The following is a 20,326-nucleotide window of genomic DNA, read 5'->3' on the forward strand; positions in this document are numbered from 1 at the left end:
TGCCCTCAAATATTAAACAGTGTGGCTGTTACCAGGATGTGCTCCTCACCGGTGGAAAGTGGAAGGAATGTTGTTGCACTGTTTAGGCAACAAGTGATGTAAATAGATAATCATTATATCTTCTCTGGTCAAAAGGGAGTTCCCCTGCAACATTCATTTTTTCTTGAAGAAGTAACAGGACTGGACTAACTTCTGCTTTGAAAAAAAATTACAGAAGCGTTAAGTTTTTGGTTAAATTTTTTACTTATTTAATTTAATTTAATTTTTTTTAGGCATGTAAACTGTAATGTAAGATTTCTTTTTGTGTTCTTTTTTAAAAATGCCTGTTACAAATGGCTCGAATATTATTCTGTGTTTCTTGCAACCAGGCAGTTTCCTCTACAGGGTCACATATAGCCCTGGTTTCATGTCCAAGCTGATACCAAATTTGTATTTCTTGAAGGGAATTAGGAAGCAGTAACTCAGGCATCCACAAGATACTGAGATGTAGTCTTTGTCATGTGCCAAAAGCTTTTTAATTTTTCTATATGCAGTCTGTGTGGGTTCCACAAAACAAACATAATGTTTTAGCTGGTGAGATAAAATGTTTTTCTCTGTCTCTGGTCAGACATCACTAACATGGGAGAGCCAAGTGATGGGCCATCTCCAGTATGCTTGACTGTGCAGGACATTTGCTTCTTCCTAATTTACTTAGTATGTATTGCTTGGTAATAATGTACTTGAACTTTTCTAGACCTTTCTCAAAATCAATCTTGCAGCATTGATACAGGAAAATGTCATGTAGCCCACAACATTTTTTAAGAACTTTAAGTCCTGTACCTTCATTTAAAACAAACAAAACACTGCACAATGTCTGTTTGCAAGGGGGTGTAGTGAGTTAGTTTTTCATCTTTACAGGGCAGGATGTAAAACTTGTACTTAGTTGCAAAGGTGGATGACCTTAGTCTTAATTGTTTTCAGTTATTGTTCGTTTCATTAGATCACTGCACAGCCTGTCTTGTTTAAAATTCTTTGAACTAGAGACCCAGTGACAGCAGAACAGAAGTATTTTGTTTTGTAAACCTTCCTCAAACGTTAGCAATGACTTAAGGCATGTATGGTGATCACTTGCTTGTTCTTTTGCTACCTTAGTTCTTAGATCCTCGTTTTCATGAGCTGTAATTCACTCACAATTACAAGTTAAAAATAGGAAAATTAAAAATAACACTGCAGCTCCAAAAGGCATATAGTTGTTGCCAGACTTTACAAGCTCATTCTAAAGACTTAGCAGGTAAAAGAAACTCCTGCTTATCTTGTGAAGAGACCAAAGAAGGCCGAACATACTCATTTTATCTGTGCACTATCTGTGCAATGAACTCTCACCCTGATTAAGGTTTTATCCTGAAGCATGGCTAATAGCATTGCAGCCAAAAGGACCCTTTCTTTCTGTCCCTAGTTAGCTGAAATGACTTACTGCTCTGTCCTTCAGCGGTAACAAATTCTTGGGCAAAAATGGATTGACCTGCAGCTCTGAAGGAGGTGGCAAATTGTGGCTAGAAGTTTTAACCATCTACTTGCTCATAAAAGGGAAAAAGTAATTATTTCCTACTTTGAGTGTGTTACAGACAGGGAAATTGGAAAGATCAGAGGAACTGTCAGGTCCAAAACCTGTAGTGCTGTCAGACAAAGCCCTGCATCTCTACAGTATGGTAGGCTGAGCCTTGCACGTGATTAGGTGGAGTGCAATATTATATTGCACATTGTTTTCACATCCTGGATTTTCTGAGTAGTTTGAGGAACTGTTATCACATACTTTAAAAGTAGAAGTACTTGAAAATATTCTATGGTAAACTTTACAATCAGTAATTCTATTGCATGGCTTTACAGTGTGATGTACACATGTCAGATTCGCACATTTCAATACAGACTGTGAGCTGTTAATGCTTTGACGAGGTAGTAATGACCTGCATGTAAAAGCTGTGGAGTTGCCATGAGGTTGTAATGTTGCAAGAAGCTGAGTAGCCGACTGAGCTGGACCCGCTGACTTCAAATGCGAGTTGTGTTTGCATGGAGTAGAGTGTGGTGTGTGTGGTTTTGGTTTAAAGATCGAGTGACTCTTACAGTTGTGGTTTGTATCTTTGTTTTCCCATGTATGAGAAACAAAATTCTGAATTTCCACAAACGTGGTGTGAGCACTGGTATCCTGAAACCATTTAGTAAGTTACATGTCTGTGAAAAGATGCAATTAAATTCCAAGCCACTTGATAAGTCCATGAGTAATTTGGGTTACTTATAATTTGGGGCATTTTTAAAGCATAAGTCCTACAGAAATTATTTTAAACTGTGATATGGTTTTCAGCTTACTTGAAAGCCTGCCCAGCTTATGTTCAGCTACAGTTAAAGGCAGTTTCCTTAGGAAAGGCTTCCTTGTGGGAGGAAGATGTTTTCATCTTACCTGTGAGGAGTCAGTCTTTGTAATTATGTTTCTGAACCTGACTGAAAAGTCACTGATACAAAAATCACATTTCTGATTTGCAAATATGCAACCACGACAGGCGGCAGCTACTGAACCGAGGGAGGCTACTAAAATGTTATTTTCCATTTTCCCTTTCTTAAAGGGCAGTATTTAGTGTGTGTTTGTTGACACTGTTGTCATGTAGTTCACACTTTATATGAGAAAAGGTAAAAGGAAAAATGTTGAAAGTCACACATTCCAAATATCTCCTTCGATGCCAGTGAGAGTCGGGTACCTTCACTGCCTAAATAATTTTTCAAAATGGGCTATAAGCTTTGCAATCAGTTGAAGACAAGGCAGAGGCCACTGGCTGGGGAAGGGAAAGGGAGACACTGGGCTCCTGCATTGTGGCCACGTTGTAGCTTATTTTGAAAGGCGAGTCCAGGTTCAGCACCTTGCTCAAATGTGCTGCTGAGGTTACTGTGTAAGCACTTAGAGACCCAGAAAAATCTCAGTGTATTAATATATAGCAGGAAAAGCTGGCAAATGTAATTCCTGAAACTTGTTAACATTTTTCTGTAACTGACATGGTTGTAAAGTGTCAATACTTAACTCTTAAAGTTGTCAGTGGTCAAGCACTCAATATTATTGGTCTTTGGGTGGAAGTAGTTGACTTTCCAGGGCAACATACTTGTTTTGGTGCAGCAGTTTTTTGCCTCATGTTCATTTGCTATTTGCTGAAGTAGCAACTGTTTGAAACTGTGGTGGCAATTTAGGAAGGCCCATTAGTGGGTAAAGTGTGAGTAAAGAAGTTGAAGGTGCTGGATTGTTAAGATTTGATATAATTTTGTAAATAGATTTTCTTTTGCTTTCATGAAAACCCTAAGAGTGTGGTTGCATTCTGCAATAAGCTTTCTATAGAATAGTTAAAGTAAGAACAGACTTAACGGTCCTGTAGAATTTTCTTTCAGTATTCCTTTGATGAGCAAAAAATACATGGACTACATGATTTGCATAAAAGTGTACTTTCGAGTATTTTCTACAGTGGCACCCTCATTTGCATATTGTCTTTAATCTGACAGGTTTTAAGTGCCAGAGAAGTTAGTGAGTGTTCCTTAGTTTCACTTTTTTTATGAAGTTGCTTCAATGTATTTTGTCCTTGTTCTTTCTTTTGATTACTGATGCTTGGAAAATACTGTAACTCCCTTCTTCTCCCCTTTTCCACGGCATCTTGCTCTTCCTCCAGCTGGTGGCGGGTGCTCCACTTTGATCCCCCAAACCTGGGAGTTGAAGACCACTGTTGCGCTCAGATCTTCCTGACAGCAGTGCCTCCCGTTCCTACTGCACCTCTGGCACTTCATGTATGAAGCTGTTAACAAGCAGATTTTAATATAATATACAGAAGTCTTTTTTTGCAAGAAGTAATCTTTTTATGTGAATGCTGTTTTTTTCATTAGATGGTTTCACCTGTGAAAACGCTTGGGTTGCACATTACAGTTCATCTCATTTTGTTTCTGAATCATTGTTGTAGTAATAAAATACTATATTGATACAAAAGCATCATTATAATTACTGTTGCAGGTTTCTGTCAAACTATTTTAAGTATGTGGCAGATTTTTCCCTTTGAACAATAGCAGAATTAAAAACTTGGTTTAAAGAACTAATTTTTTATTGCTGAAAACTACTTATTCTAACAAAAGAAATCCTGCTTATTGCTTAAATGTGTGTTTATAAAGCTGTTCACTGAGATAATGATATATCATTTCAGCTTTATTAATTGCATTCTCGTGTTCACATAAGAAAAACAATCTGGAACTTCTTTTTTTTTTCCAGACAAGAAAGAAGAACTGTATGCAATAAGCTTTACTTTGCTGCCTTCCGTTTCCTCACTGCATTTCTTCCCCACCCCCATAACTCCTGGCCCCAGTCTCTTCTTTCCACTCTGCACTGACATCTTTTTTCCAGTGAATATCTTTACAGCATCAGAGAAAATATAGCTGGAGGGATACTGAGCAGTCATCTAGTCCATTCCTCTGTCCCAAGACATGACCAACTCTGCTTGGCAGTCTTTTTGTCTGTCCTGCTCCATAAAACCCACAGGGATGAAGATTCCTCCTCTCCAGGCAGAATATTGAACTACTTAATCCATTTTGCTTTACCTTAGCTGTGTTTTTGTGTCTGAAATTATTCTCTATTGCTATCAAGAGAATTACCTGAGATGATGTTTCTCAGCATGTGTTTGTAATTTCTGTTCCATTAACAAATTGAATGTGCGCTAATTAGCTTATCCTGTTGTATTTTTGGGTGATGTTTATAATCTGCAAGCTTAGTGATTGAGAAGAGTATTTTCAGAGTATATTTACTGAATTTTTGCGGAAGTTACGACTCAGAGCTTTCTCTTTATTTTTTCATAGTTCCAAATGCACTGCTCTAATCTACTCTGTCATGAGAAGTAGTACCTTTATATTTTCTTAGATTTGTTACAGAAGTTAAAATGTGTTAGAAGTGGTTTTCCTAAAAATACGGATGACATGGTGTATGAAATTACCGCTATGGGAATAGATTTTTGGAGAGGAATTACCCTGAGGGTATGCATATGTTTTCCTCTTCTCTTAGTATGTGTCATACTTGCCTGCATTTTTCTTGTGGAGCAGTTCTAGATTGCAACGTTCTGAATACTTTTGTTTTGCAGCATTGCATGTGACTCACTTTCCTCTTTGTATCAAGTACACTGTACTCTTAAGTCTTGGTCCCTCAACAAACCTTTCCATGCTTGTCTCTCTTCTGACTTGTACTAAGAGTTGCATCTGCTTCTAATTGTTGTCCTCAGGGGCTTAACTGGTTCTTTCTGAATCTTATTATGAAAAGCTTTCTTTTAAAATATGAATAGGCAGACTTAAATGATCACAAATGATGCAAAAGTAGTCAAATAAGTCAAGTGTCACAAGTTATGTCCAGCAACGTGAGCCTGAGCTGCAGCCTTGCAGTGGTGTGAGATTCGCACCTGGGAGATGTACTTTTCCAATGCTGTAGGATATTTAGCAAAGGAATTTTCAAGCGTTACTGGCACATCCTAAGATGTACTTCTGTAAGAAATGTCTGTCCTGGATGCAGCAGGCATAGGAAGAAGTGATGCATGTACGTGCATCTATCTATTTACACGTGCAATGCACAAACTATCTTATGTGTGCACTTAACAATTTCCTCTTACTACTACATTTACTTAGAACTGGCACAGTGTGTTTGTCCCAAGAAGTCTGTTAGAAAAAGAAAACGAGGAACTCAGTAGTTCCTCAGATGGCTATAGCAACAGCTATTTCTGAGTGATTCTCATGGTCTCACCTATAAAATAAATCAGCATAAAATTGCCCGATCAGATGGAGTATCTGGAAAGTAATCCTCAGGGAAAAGAAAATGCAGTCTTTGTAAATCTGAAATAAAGTGCAAAAAGTTGCAGAATCGGATTATACTTTCTCTTTTTATTTCTAAATCAGTACCCTTTTGTTTCTTCCTTTGCAGCACTTGTGAGAAGTTGCCACAAAGATGTGTCAGATGCTGCCTGAGCCTAACTCTAAAAGCAGAAACAAACATAATATTTTGAAAAAAGCCCAGTCCCTGACTTGGATAATTATCATAAAATCGCAAGGCTTTTTATAGGTGATGGGGTTTGGTTTCGGAGAGTGAAGGCATAAAAAGAGTACAGTAACCTTTCTGCTTGAAGCACAAGTCACATCAGATTTTCTTACTTAATAAATGTATGGTGAGTACTTACTAAAATAACCAGTTAAAAGCCAGTAATAACAACTGCAAAACCCAGCTCAAAGCAGTTGTGCAAGTCTTGGAGGCGTGTAATTTTTGCTGAAAGTAGCACTGAATGTTTTTCTTGAATTGAGTTAGGGATATTTTTTCAAATGTTGGCCTTTTTTTGATTTCATGAAGGAGTACTAAGAGCATTATTCTGCCTGTTTAGATCACGTGAATTTAATTATCCTCTCATGATGTAAATATCCTTTCATGATATGAAAATAAATGTCGTTATACCTGTAGTTGAGTGAACTGGAATTTACTTTAGAGTTGTATTTATCATTTCAAGTGAGACCAGAGTAGGACGAGAGAGCCCTAATATGAAGATAGCAGGCTCAGCAGGATGCTAAATTATAGTTGTAGGTTTTATATCTGTTAGCATATTAGGCCACTAAAGAAGTTATTGGAGCTGTTGATCTTGTTGCCAGTAGATAAAGGGTGCTCCTGTGAAATGCTGGTCAGCTCTGTTGGCACCTCACTGAGGTATGAATTTTTTGACCCCAAACCCCAAGTTACCTAGAGCCAAGTTTTGCTTAATTCTGACATTGTACTTTGATCCAGATTGTGACCTTTTAAAAATTATGCTTGGAGGTTTTGCTATTGCGATCTGCTTCCTTTTTTGAAGCCTGGCAGTTATACTTCCACTAAGAACAGTGAAAGAAAGAAATTACATTTCTTTCTGATTTAGAAGTTTATACATTAAACATTTTACAAAGTATCAGAAAACCCCATGATTTTGTTAGCGTGTTGCTAAAGCATTCAACATACTAAATGTTTCTCATGTAACTGTACTTCACATCTGCCAAAATAATCTGCCTGGTTTCATTGCTATGAAGAGGCGAGCTTGCCAAGTCCGCTCCTCCCTGGTGATGGTCCGTCAGCCTGCCTTACTGCAGAACGTTCTGTGCACCTGGTCGCAGGCAATAGCTTTCAAGTTTTGCAATAGAAGCAACTATAAATGGTACAGCAAGACTTGGGAAGTTCTGAACAAGAAATAGGTGATAAGAAACGGAACTAGAGGTGGCTAGTAAGCAGCTTGTATTTCATGAGGTCTAGCAAATGCTTAAGGATGGATTGCTGCTGGGTGGAGCAGTCCCACTTTCTTCTCACCACAACTCCCCACTCCCTGTTTTTTCTTCCTTTTTTTCTAGCACAAAACCAACGGTTTTGGGGAACTGATCTAGTTGACGCTGACCTGAAAAATTCCAGGCAGTTGGTGTTTGGTCTTGGTCAGTTCCCTCATCTAGTTCAGTGTGTAGCCATGGAAGAGTCTGCGCCAGCAGGAGAGAGATGATGGTATGGGATCACCAACGAGTAGCTGGTAGTGGGAGTGCAGTGAGATTGCTCAGTTGTAGAGAAATTTATGCTTGAAATGTTTGTGGATGTATGGCCTAGCTCTTTTAAGGTATTTTTTTTGGATTCTGCACAATTGTCAGTGGTTTTTAGTAAGTAATTTATGAATTACTTAACACTGAGTATTTGATATCTGTTACTGTGCTTGCTGCTCCTTAAATTTATCAGAGATCACTGTTGATATATAATTACTTTCTTTTTCATGATACTAAATTGGAATAAAAAAAGAGATCCCTTGCAGTATAGGCACTGAGATATTTAAACTCTTCCTGTATCTATCTGGTCATTACATAAGTGTGTTTGTGATTTAAACAAACACAAAATAGATTGGGAAGAAAGCCTCTGTTTTAAGTAACTGTATTTATTGGCTTTCATATTTTTATAAACATACCATCTCATCTCTTGTTTCATGTCTGCCTCTGAGAGTTCTTGCTCCCCATAATAGATTCCTTGTTCAAAATACATACACTTTCATAAATAATAGCTGCAGAACCCTCCGCAGATGTTCTTAGGAGCAGAAACGTGCTTGTCCAATAAGAAGAGTCAAATGGCCACATTTTTATCTAAAATCTCAATTAGATTTGAATTAGATTAAAATCAGGTCTAAATTAGGTTGGGTTGATCAACAAGTTGAATTTGAAATCAGCAGCTGGGACTGAAAATACCATCAGTGATGCTTCCCTTTCATTAAAGATTCAATTTGCAGCAGCAAACATACGTGGGAGGATGAAGAAGAGGAGAAACCTCCATACTTTGCCAAAAGTGGAGAACCCTCTGGTTCTGATGTAAAACGTAGCAATAAGAAGTAAGTTTCTGATTTATCAGACAGTGCTAGTGTTAGAGACTGAAGTGGAAATCTGAATACGTTTCCCAGATCTTGGCTCCTCAGAAGACATGAATCCCAGCAGCTCCTGAGGTAGCCAAGAGGTTGCAATTCTCATCAGGCAGTGTCCCCTGGCACTTACCAGCAGGTTTCTCTGTTTGTTTTCCTTTCCTCTGGCATCCAGAGCTGTTGCTGGCAGCGTGGTCAGCGGCAGGGGGTATCTGCTTGATGTTGGCTAGGGCAGGAGCAGAAATCAGAATGCTCTCCCACTAGTCCAGGCTTTGGCACCCCCCTGGGTCTCCCTTGCAGGAAGATGGTAATTTTGCTGTTAGCACATGGACAAATGCTGCTGCTAATCTGTTGTTTAGAAGTGCTGTGAAGCTTCATGGGTGTTTGTGGTACGTTTTAATGGTAGCACCACAGGAAGGTTTGGTATCACAGGAGATTAAAAGGTTTGAGGGGGGTGAAGAGCCTAATTCGTTTTTTGTTGAAAGGTTATGGTTCAGGTCATTGTTAGGTGCCTTCAAAATAATGTTAATTGTAGACTAATATATAGCCTAAATAACACTGATTATGTTGATAATTAACAGTTTATAATAGGTTAATGAAAACTTTAAGGTATTATTGAAATGCAGATTTTAAATGGCTCTGAACAGAAAAACTCAAGCCTGCTAGCTCTTCTAAACTCTTTCCTGAGAGTGCTGGTTACATTGGTACTATCTTTAAAATCACAAATGACACTTTTCTATACCTTGTACAGATCTTTGTTTTCCCCTTATCATTTTACATCTCTTTTTTCCCTTGGATTGAAATAGGTTTTGTATCACTTTATTTCTTAATTAAATTAAAATGTGAAAATTGAACACATGCTTAAAAAAATGAAGTACTCAAAGGCTAAAAGAAAGAGTTGAATATGAAAATAGTTCAGTATATTATAACCTGCTACCATATGTAAAACAATAAACATATAGTTTCATAAATATGAAATAAGTGTTTTTAATAATCCAGTATCTTCCTTAGTTTTTAGATACATTTTTACAGTTGCCTCAAAGCTTGACGCTAAGCTGACCCTCTCTTTAATATTAATGTACTCTGACTGTAATACTCTGTTCCTTTGCCTCTGATTAATGCTGTCTGTCAATTATTTACAGATCCAGTGGTACTGTGGAAGTTCCCAGAGGACTTTGGAGACCAGGTTGGAAACATGAGATTGAACTTTTTTTTATGTTAGAATAATAATAAAAAAGCTCTCCTATTCAGCTGTGGAGAGGCAAATGCTAATGATAGTGGGGAGGAAGTCTTCACCCAACTGGTGGCTTGGTGATTAGAATGCCTTTGTGACAGGAATATGCAATAGCAGTTGTAGAACACTGTATATCATACTAATTCTCTGTATCACCTTATTTTCAATACAGAGTATTTTATAAGGTGTTTCTGTTGGAAGTGTTGTGTTTTTATTTGTTGTAGGATTGAAAATGTGGACAATTTATCAACAAAACTTTGCCAAACATTGATGTTATAAATCGTGTTAACAGAAATCACCAGAACAAAAAAGTTGAAGAGCTGCACACGTAGGTACATGTAATGGCATAACCTGTGCGTCCTGTTCCTTTACTCCTTTACAATGCAAGTTCTTATATATTTATTTAATAATATTTTAGAGATACCCTAGTTATTTGCTTGGGAATAAGAAATAATCCTCAGACTCTTGTAAGAGACAATGATATAAACTTAATGATTTTGAAAGCGTGAAAATCCTAGTTTCTATCTATAATTAATTCTCAAAGGAAAGTTTATACTTACAGGATTGATGGATTATTTCACTGTTTGTAGTGATAGCAAAGCTGTTAATTAGTGTTTTGTCGTGTCGTCCCCCCCCCCCCCCCCGGACTATTTCATTAAAGTGACTAATATTAAAATTTAATGAAACTATTAAATTTTATTATTTCAGCAACTTTTAGATGAGTTTCTTCCATGGAAATATTTTTATTTTTGTAAACAAAAATACATAAAAACACTAAATAAAATAAATATCTCTGACTCAGTGTCTCTCTTTGCTCTTCTTTTTAGACTGATACTGAATCAAACATATTCTTCATTGGTAATATCACCACAATGGATGGTCTGGAAATATTTTTGTACAGTAGATCTTGATAAATTGTTGGTTTTTTTTTTTTTTAAATCAATAATACAAGATTCTATAAAGACAGCTGTAAGGTGATTCATGATGAAAGGAATAAATATACAAACATAGAAGGTAGGATGTCTGGTTAGGGAATAGCATTAGTCAGAAACATGTGCAGCTTGTAAGATAGTGATAAATGGTACATGAACAAAGTGTGCTGTTATATGTTCTTAGCTAGACATCCAGCAAGTTTTGATAATTTTCCTGGCTGCAGAATGATCATCTTCACTGTCATTTAAATTCTTCTTTTCTAGTTTGTTTTGTTCTTTTTCTTTTCCCTAAGAAAGACTTGATCTTAAAAAAGAAAAAAAAAAAAAGAAATTATGTATGAAGAAAAATAGGATCTTATTCAGTTAAGTCGAAGGTTATTCAAAGAACAGCTGGTGCAGAAAAATGATTAGAAGATGAAGCCCACTAAAGACTGGAGGGGAGTCATACAAAGATCCAATAGACATACCTAATCTATAAGAAACAGAGTCCTCAGGCAGCCTTCTGCCTTTGGGCTGTGAAAAACCTATGCCTGCACATTGTGTCTCAGCAGTGTAGGCAATCTAGTGTTTCAGGTAAACTGCTTGTTTTCCTGGGAAACAGTATGTTTTAATCCTCATCTTTGCAAGGGAAATTTTCCTATTAGAACCACTGGATTTGAACAGAATATATAGCAGCTTCTACAGCAAACCCCTGAGCTAAGTAGTCAAGCAAAATCAGCAGAAGTCTTCTGTGAGTGCGTGTGTGTGTATGCTGAACTTGGTAGGTTTGGACTGGAGACCTGAATATCTACCAGATTTAATTTAAAAAAAAAAAGAGATCTCACTAAAACTGTCAAGGCTAATTTCAATGGAAGTTTGTGGGGAGAATATTTAAAAAAAAAAAAAAAGGGAAAGAAAAAGAATATTCTCCATCCTACTTTCCAGTCCTTTCTATTTTAAATGTAAAATGTGTGAGTTAGTTTTTGGATGTATCCCAAAGAATCATCCTTCCTAAAATCTAAGAGCTGTCTGTTTGCACAGTGATGTGATAACAGCGGGCAAAATATTTTCTTCTCTTCCTGAATTTTTCTACAGTTTATCATGTCACCTTTTTGTTGCTTTCATAATGCAAAGAAAACTTGTCTAAGCCTTTTTTGATATATTCCTCCTCTTTCTCACATTCGTCCTCTCAGTATGCCTGAACTTTCCAATGCTTAATCATCCCTAATCCTCTCTCTTATTCTTTTGGCTTGCCATTTTCTTTTAGGCTGGGCAGTATTCTTCTTTTGATCTCTTTTCTCTTAAATGTTGACCTTCCAAAATCTTGTTTTGCAAAACATCCCGTCTGTTTTGGATGGGATGTAGAAACTACAGATAATCAGGAAAAAGAAACGATTAGTGATTTGTCATAATCATTTACTCATGTGCAGTCCATTAAGTAAAGGAAATATTAAGGTGCAGTTTTGTTACCACAAAAGAATTTGTAAGATTCATTGATTTTCTTATCTGCCAAGACTGCAGGGAAACCACTTATTTTCTGTCTGGTAATTCTTCAGATGCAAGAATAAGAAAGAAAAGGGAAAAACACAGAATGGGGAAAGAAAAAAAGTAATGCTTCAAGGCAGGAAATAAAAAATACTTCTTTTTGCCAGAAGTATTTCAGAAAGTTGTTTTTGTTTTGTTTTGTTTTTGATGATGGGACTAATTAACTTCTTAGTGACTCACAAAACTATCAATTAAACAATAAACTCGCTGGATAGAATTCTAAGTACAAAGAACCATGCTACCGTTTCAAAGAAAATCTTTATTTAAAAAGTACCCCAAAAGCAGAACTGATCTGTTTGAGACATCATAGAGTTACAATTTACTGTTGTACTGGCATTAATGCTATAAACATGAGTTTGACAATGTTGAAAAAGTTCTGAATAATCTCAGCACTGTAGAAGAAATGTGAAGATTCCTGATTTCAGTGTATATAGCTCTTCTATGGTTATCTTCACAAGCTCACATTTGGATGAGGAATGGGTTGTAGCCATTTAATGGAATTTTTTTTTTAAATTTAAAATATATTTTGAATGTATATGCCTACAGGCTCTGTCTTGTAGTATGTTCAAAACTCCCCTTGTGCTCAATGAAATTTTAATGATAAAAGATGCGTATGTTTTTAATCTTGAAATTCCTATTTTGTTTATTCAGGCTGGTTAGACTAGAGTTTAATTTCAGACTTGCAAGCTCATTTTCAAATGGAAGTCTATACAGAGAAAATAATCGATTCGCTTTTAAAAATAAAGTATTTTTAAAGTGCTATAGAGAAGCAACCCAAATGAAAACACCACCTTTGCTTCCAAAATGACATACTTCATAACTGTTGAAAAAGAAGACGTATATCTCTGCAGAAATTAATGTCACCCAGCAGAACTGAGATCTGCTGATGCTGGCTATCTCCTCACAGCAGTGGAGTCAGTGGCAAAGCTTTATTGATGTCAGATGTGTCCAGATGCCTCCAGTATGCCTCTATTCATAGCTGTTCTGGAAATAAAAACACTCAAGCTCCCAGTAACTTCACTGAGTTGAAACATTCCTGGGGAAACGAGTAGAGTTGGCACAAGGAAGGACGAGAGCACAGTGCTGATAGCACCAGCAGGTGTTAGTGGCTCTGCCAGAGGCAGTGCTTCTTTCTACGTTGTCTTCACCTTTGAAACATGTGAAGTCTAACGTTTCTTATAAGTTAGTAATTACAACTATTTTGGTTATTATTTTTAGCTGTGTAAGAATTCAGTTGCTTTTTAATCTGACTGCTTATTGGCCCAAAGTGGTTTCTATCTGCAATAGGTCCCAGAGTATATGGTGTATAGACAGTGATCCATTGAATAGGTTTTATTCTTCTCCCTTCTAATCACATAATAATTTCTTTCTTTAGTCTGCCACTTCTCTGCTAGTGAAAAATATCTCACCAGAAAGATGATATAAATAGCTAATATGGCAGGAGATGGACTTACCAGAAGCCACTTCAGTAACATGAAATATGACAAGGGGTTGTTGATTGAAGCTGTGGGTTAAGAAAGAATTAAGACTCTGCATTAGATTGTTAGTTGTGTTGCAGATATCATCCTATCTTCTCTTGCTGTCTGCTTTCTATGGCAAGCAGACTAAATCTGCTTTTTCATGTCAGGCTTTTACCAAACCCTGCAGATCAGTAACCAGTAAGGGATATAGCATCCCATGTGAGGAATCTACTGTTTTCAATGAAGTTACTGTAATACCCTTTGTGTTATTATCTCATATTTTATATCATAACAGCTGGTTTTTATTTTTAATGTATCACATTATGCAAAATTCACCGCTGAATTGTGAGCAATAAACCTTGCTCCTTATCCTGTAGTGACCCAAGTACTAAATCTTGATATTATACATGTAAATCTATCAGATTCATGTAAAAATATAGGTATATGTAAAAATATACAGATACACATGCATGTGTGCAAACATCAGTTGCTTAAGGGATAAATCCTATGAAGTACTAATACATTAGCCTTCCCTTAGCAAAGCACTAGTTGCACTCTTTACTTTCAATGTATGTATTAACTATTGAAAGTTAAGCCTGGCTTAAATGAATGTCTGATTGGAGTCAAAGTTCTCAGTTTCTTGCAGGATGAAATATTTAATTGCATGGATCGTGGTAGCAATTATATAAATTAGGTCAATATCAAAGAGATTATATTTTTTTTTTAAGATTTAAATAATAGCACAAGTTTTATTTAAAAAAAAAAAGTAATCTCAAGAAGCAAGCTAAAGGCTGTTGTCTGGGTCAAAATAACGTGTGGAAGCCAGTTGCAATGATTTTGTGTCCCTCTTTGCTCTCCTAAGAGAGCAGCAGGAACCCAGGAGGTATGAGACTGTTTACACTTTTTTCAAGGCTGCAGGCGTGCTGTTAGGGGCTGCATCTCACTGGCTTTCAGCATTTGATGGCTTTGTTCTTTTATTCTGATGAGGCATTAAATACATGTTTCAAATGTTTGTGCTAACTAGGTAGGTGCTTGCTTTGGTGTTTTTGTTTTTATCAGTAAATCTTAAAAAGGGTTTTGGGATTTTGTTGCTTGTGTGTTAATGTTTGATTAGTATTTGGGTACATTGGTATGAGAAAGGAGGAATCAATCTAATGAGGTTACTAATTTTCAAAAGTATTTTTGTTTAAATGTTATATGTATTGTTTAGCGTAAGGATATTTTGGAACTTGAATCCCTGTGTAACTTAGAGGAAAACAATTAACCCAGCTGAGATGATGGCAACTTTGTGCATTGCAAGTAAGCTTTATCAGGTTAAGATAGTTTCCTGTGATTTCCTGACACTTTGTGTTAGAAATACATACTGTTTTTATTGAAGATTACTGTGTGTTTTAAGACAGCAATGCTTTCTGTCTATGCAAATCACAGCTGATAGAGGATCAGCAGAAGAACATTGAGGTCTATTTATAGTTGCTAACTGGACTGTGTGAACAGAAAAGATCTGTCCAGTCCTGATAAATATTCTGTGAAATAACTGCCCACCTAGACATGCTGGGAACACTCAGGATCAGGAAGACCCTTACCTCATTCGAGATGTAAATATTCCAAGGTGCAGTCTCAATTTTTTTTTTTAATTCATTGCAAGAGAGACAGAATAAATCTTTAATTTGAGACTTTTATTTTTAAAATTATGAAAGCCCAATACTGAAAACTTGGAACTTTCTTGAAATTTTGAGGACAGGTGGTAACATCAAGTATGCTTGTTTTCAGGATTGTGGCAGTTTTGTTTTATAGACCTTTTAAGTTAAAAATGTTGAACTTGATCAGCATATGGTACTGGCTAGCGTCATCTCTACCAGCTCTTTTGTTATCTTGTTATTGTTACAGGTCTTAATGACAGTTGTAAGCCATAGTTCTGGATGCAGGGGTTAGTCCACCCTGGGGAGGAGAGGGAGAAACAGCAGTGTGGATTATGGAAATATGAATTGATCTAAAATGCAGCTCTCTTGTAACAGAATGAGACTCAAAGAAAGACTGGGGAGAAGCTGGTGAAAAGACGATGGAATATGATGTGAAAATGATCATTTGAATGCTTTCCTTTTCATTCCCAGCTGCTGTGTTCTGGTGAAAAGGCATGCATTTGTATATCTTAAGGCTGGGTGAAAAAGGGCCAGATGAATGGAATTACTTGTTAGATATGTTTTCATTTCGAGTCAAATAAATTATGTGCATTTTAATAGACTGTATGCATATGTTAACCATTTTTTTTATCATACAGCTGTGCTATTGGGGGACTACATTTTGTAGACATGTTCTTTTCTCTTGTTTGCTCAAATAAATACAGTATTAATATTTGACTGTCCTTCAGATATTGTGTATCAGCCTATCGAAAATAACTGTTAGTGATTTGGCTTATTCCTACAGCCTTCAGTGATGTGCCAAACCAAAGAAGAAAAAACTAACTGATGGCTGAAACAGTGATGACAATCATTTGGAACGTCTTCGAGAAAGACTGCCAAATTGTCATGTGTGATGTTGTTGTTGATTGACCTCGGCTGCCCTCAGAATGTTCCAGTCTAATGTTACCTAATTCCTTATTCTGTGCTACTTTATACTTTCTCACCTACTTGCTTAATACCTTCCATCCACTTCAGTCTTCGATATGTTGTCTCTGTTTTACTTTCAGCATTGCTCTTGTGTCTCAAGCTTACTGCTGCTCTTTGAGGAATATCCTAACTAGCTCAGCCTTTTTTTTTATGTTTGTACTGGGTGGAATATTCCTGAATCCCATGTTTGATTCTTGGCTCTCGCTCTGCTTTTCTTGATGATAGTTTTCTGCAGAACTGGGAGAGCATTTGAAGCACATTGGTTCACTGTTACTGCTGCTGACACTGAAGTGTCACTTCAACTAATTTGTTTATATTTTGTTAAATAAAATAACTTTCTTTTACATATTGCTTATGTTAGGAAATGGTCCGGTATCAAATGTCATAATCCAAGTATGATGAAATCAAGGAACCAGGGCACACTGGTGCCAAAGAACAACACTTAATGGGACTGAGATCAGGAACTGGAGCAGCAGGGGACGTTGCCAGCAGCAAGAGCAAGGCAAGGGTGGTTAGTGGGCTGCAGCTGGAGGGGTCCTAACTACATGGTTTGGGATCTTGGACGAGCAATAAGTGAAGGTGAAGCAGCTCCAGGCAGGGTATCAGGAAGGGAAATACATTAATCCATCAGAATATAATTATTTCTGGTACTCATTACTTCTGTATAAATTTTCAAGGCATTGTGAACTACTTGACTGGTGGACTCTATTTGCTTCTTCCCTAAGCAGAGGTGTCGAGTTTCTGGTTTTTGTGTGAGTCATTTTGTTTGTTATCATAAATAAAAGTACAATCAGTAACAAAAGATCCACGTCTGAGAAATAACCTCTCTCTGAGGTTACAGTGCATGCTTATCTCTGTCCTCTGCCCTTCACTAGGTACTAATGGCCACTATTAGAGAAAACATACTGGGCCGGTGCAGACTTGGTGTGTCAGTTCTTGAATTTTAGACTTAAGTTGCGGAGAGGGAAGACCTCTTTCAATTTATGGAGAAATCCTGCTTTAGGAACAGGATTTTTATTAATTTTCAGTAAGTGCAGTGAATACTTGGGTTAGATTTGTGTCTTCACTGGGCATGGACAGTTTCATTCTTATGCATCAGACTGAAGCATCTGAAAATCTTCCTGGCTGGTAGCTGCTTGTGCTGCCTGGCTTGCCGGTGGAAGCTGCCTCCTCCTTCTCTTGGCTGTTCAAAAATTGGCTTATGCTATATTGGAGCTAAGCTGATTGACTTTGTGCTGAAGTGGCTGACACGTGCTCACATGCAGAAACACCAACCTGACATTGTTACAGAGTAAACTCTAGCAATGATGCAGTAGCCAGAAGCCAGATGGTCCGGACAGGCTCAGCCATAGGTGAAGTGAATGTACATTACGTATCTCCTTGGGAAAAAATACATCTAATTGTATGTCCATTGCATTTTATTTTTTGTGATAGTCATCTGTCTGCATCTGGTAACATAAGGGATATGTTAGTGCTCCTGTCCCTCTTTGGTCTTGGATTTGTTTCATCTTTCTTTGTTTTTCAACACTGTTGATAATACCTGAATTTAGAACTGAAAAACTATTGCTACAAGTGATTCTTGTTGACCTATGATGCCTGTAAAATAAGAAAAAACTGTTTCCTTTATAAAAATATCACAAATAATTGCAATTATGAAATGGTAATCATAGCAGGTTCCTTAGAAGCTGATTTCCTTTCTTGGTTCCTTGTTTTTGGCTATAGATTCTTGTAGCTCAAGGAACTCAGGCCACACATGTAATTGGTTTCACTGCCCTTTACAGCATAATGTGGTTCCCCAACTTCCCCTGCTACTGACACAGCTGTGTGAGCCGGCACACTCCCACATAGGACTGTGCATTTAGAGGTAGATGAGCCCAGTTGAGGGTTTGGCTTTTGGACTGTCTCACCTTATTTATCTGCATAAGTCACTCTCTACTACAGATATTTTCTCTCAGCATGGCACCCAAGTTGTTCATTAACTTATGTGATTCTTCATTTATTAACTACTTTTAAGTTTCTGAGTTGCCAGCAAAATCAGGATTTTGTCATGGCATATGCTGTTTGGTCATTTAATGAAAAAATCAGTTGAAAGTTCTGATTCTGGAAGGGCATCACCTAGCATTATAAGACAGTTTCACTCCCCAGCCTGAGCAGGCCAATTCTTGCATATAAGCAATCTGCAGATCTGGTGCTGACCTTTCTGTGTATATCAGTACTGGGTATTTACTGGGCAGGCCAATTGTTTAGCAGAAGCTTTCTAGGCAAGCAATGACATCCTGCTATTTACAGACGCTCTCTGTTTCAAGACTTGTCTTTTAGGTAACTAATGCAGTACTTCTTATACTTAGGATTTAGTTCACCAAAAGGAGCGATTTTGTATGTCGCACTCAGGCTGCTGTTTGCAATTTGACTGTTGTGGTCATGTTTGCTTGCTTCCTTCTGCTTCTGAAATATGCCTGGGTGAAAGCATAATGGTTAGAAAACTCAGTGAGTCAAAAGGTGTAAAGTGGTATTTCAAACAAGGTGGGGTTTTTTGTTTGTTTTTTTACCTGTCAGCATGCTAAAACATGTTCTATGAAAAATCCAGAGTTTTTACTTATGATGCTAAGAGGAGACTTGAAAGAACTTCAGTAGTTGTCAAAAATGTTTGCTGGTTCTACATCCAAAAGTCGGGCAACCTCTGATCACCTGTATTGAAAAGACAACGTGGTGACATGTGCAGATGGAAACCATTATCTAATTTATAAAGTAAATCCATTTAGCTGTTGTCTCTTTTCTGCCTCAAAAACAATCTTCTCCTTTTCTTGCCTCTGACCTTTCATTCTGGTTTCCTGGTTGCTGCATGTTGTGGGTCTTCTGCCTTGGCCACTTCCATTAAAATTGCAGTTGTTTTTTTTGTTTGTTTGTTTCTTATATAATTAATTCTATGCGTAGTCTGAAGTCTCTGGTGAAATGCTAGAATTTCTGGAGGAAAAAATTATTTGGAATATATTTAGAACAAAATATGCTTGGAGTTAAAATGAATCTGAAATGTATCAAGTGTCATCAAGAGTAGAGTTTGTCATGCTTGAAACTTTATGACTTTTTCAGTGTATTTTATTTTTATGGAAATCCAGCTATTTATTATTTGTAGTGTACTTTCATAGTTAATTTTCCTTTGAAAAATTTCTTTCCTTGATGATCAAGAAGAAAATCTTGCACATAGGAGCCTTTTGACCTGAGTGTCAGCTACGCTTTACTCGTGATTTTCCTTGATACTGTTTTGCAGACTTTTTGAGACTGCAAACTTCACTTTAAAGCAATACATTGAATAGGTAGAGTTGGGTATGTTGCAAATAGGCTCATTTCTGTCCTGAGCTATCAAGAGTATTCAAGGTAGAATGAAAAAACTAACAGGTAAGACAAATAAATAAGAATAAATTTTAATTTGTGCTTTATTTTATGGTGGTTATTTTTTTCACTACTGGAGAAACAGCATCTGAACAGGATATGCAGGAGGTTCAGTATTGCTGCCAAAGATGCATCTTAACTGTTGAATTTCCAGGTAATATTAGAGAAGCTGTCACTGGAAGGGTATATTAATAAAAAGTCACTTTTTCCCCACTGCATAATGATAGGAAATTGTGTGTCATACTCTGGTGTCTTTTTTTGTACAAAATGTAATGAACTTTCTTAAAGATAATAAATAATCTACTACCTTAAAAGTTAAATATTGCCCACATAGTAATCTCAAGAGTGGAGGTGGAAGAGCACATTTCCTGTTTTTCCCAGCTCTCTGATATTGCCTAGGGAATAATGGTCTCCCTGACATGAGTCAGGGAGGTAAGGGGAAACTATTTATTGGTGCATGGGGTACAAATATTATATGCATGCTAGAGCTGTATGGCGAAGTATTATTTATCTTGTTTTTGTTTACCTTGCCAGTAATAGGGGTAGATGGTAACATTTCAGTCTACACTTGTTCTAATGGGAACTTTCTTCGGGAAGAAGAGCATTGTCAATTTTTGTGGTTTTATTATGAGTTCCAGGAAAGTTGAGGGTTTTTTGTCCTGGTTTTGGCTGGGATAGAGTTAACTGTCTTCCTAGTAGCTTGTACGGTGCTATGTCTTGAGTTCAGTATGCGAAGAATGTTGATAACACCTTGATG

At 37.0% G+C, this 20,326-nt stretch overlaps 1 protein-coding gene across 6 annotated transcripts in view; it reads left to right on the forward strand.

Moving 5' to 3' along the window:
- Nucleotides 1-20,326, forward strand: part of DENND1B (DENN domain containing 1B) — a 171,023-nt gene that overhangs the window by 34,334 nt on the left and 116,363 nt on the right. For all 6 annotated transcript variants that reach the window (XR_012652030.1, XR_012652031.1, XM_075038880.1 and 3 more), the window contains exon 3: nt 9,566-9,609. Coding sequence is in view for 4 of the 6 variants with exons in the window: in XM_075038880.1 (XP_074894981.1) it covers nt 9,566-9,609 (44 nt within the window). In the remaining 2 variants the exon portion in view is untranslated. The remainder of the gene's footprint in view (nt 1-9,565; nt 9,610-20,326) is intronic.

This window comes from Buteo buteo, chromosome 10 (genome assembly GCF_964188355.1).
Source record: "Buteo buteo chromosome 10, bButBut1.hap1.1, whole genome shotgun sequence".
In the NCBI taxonomy this organism is placed as follows: Eukaryota; Metazoa; Chordata; class Aves; order Accipitriformes; family Accipitridae; genus Buteo; species Buteo buteo.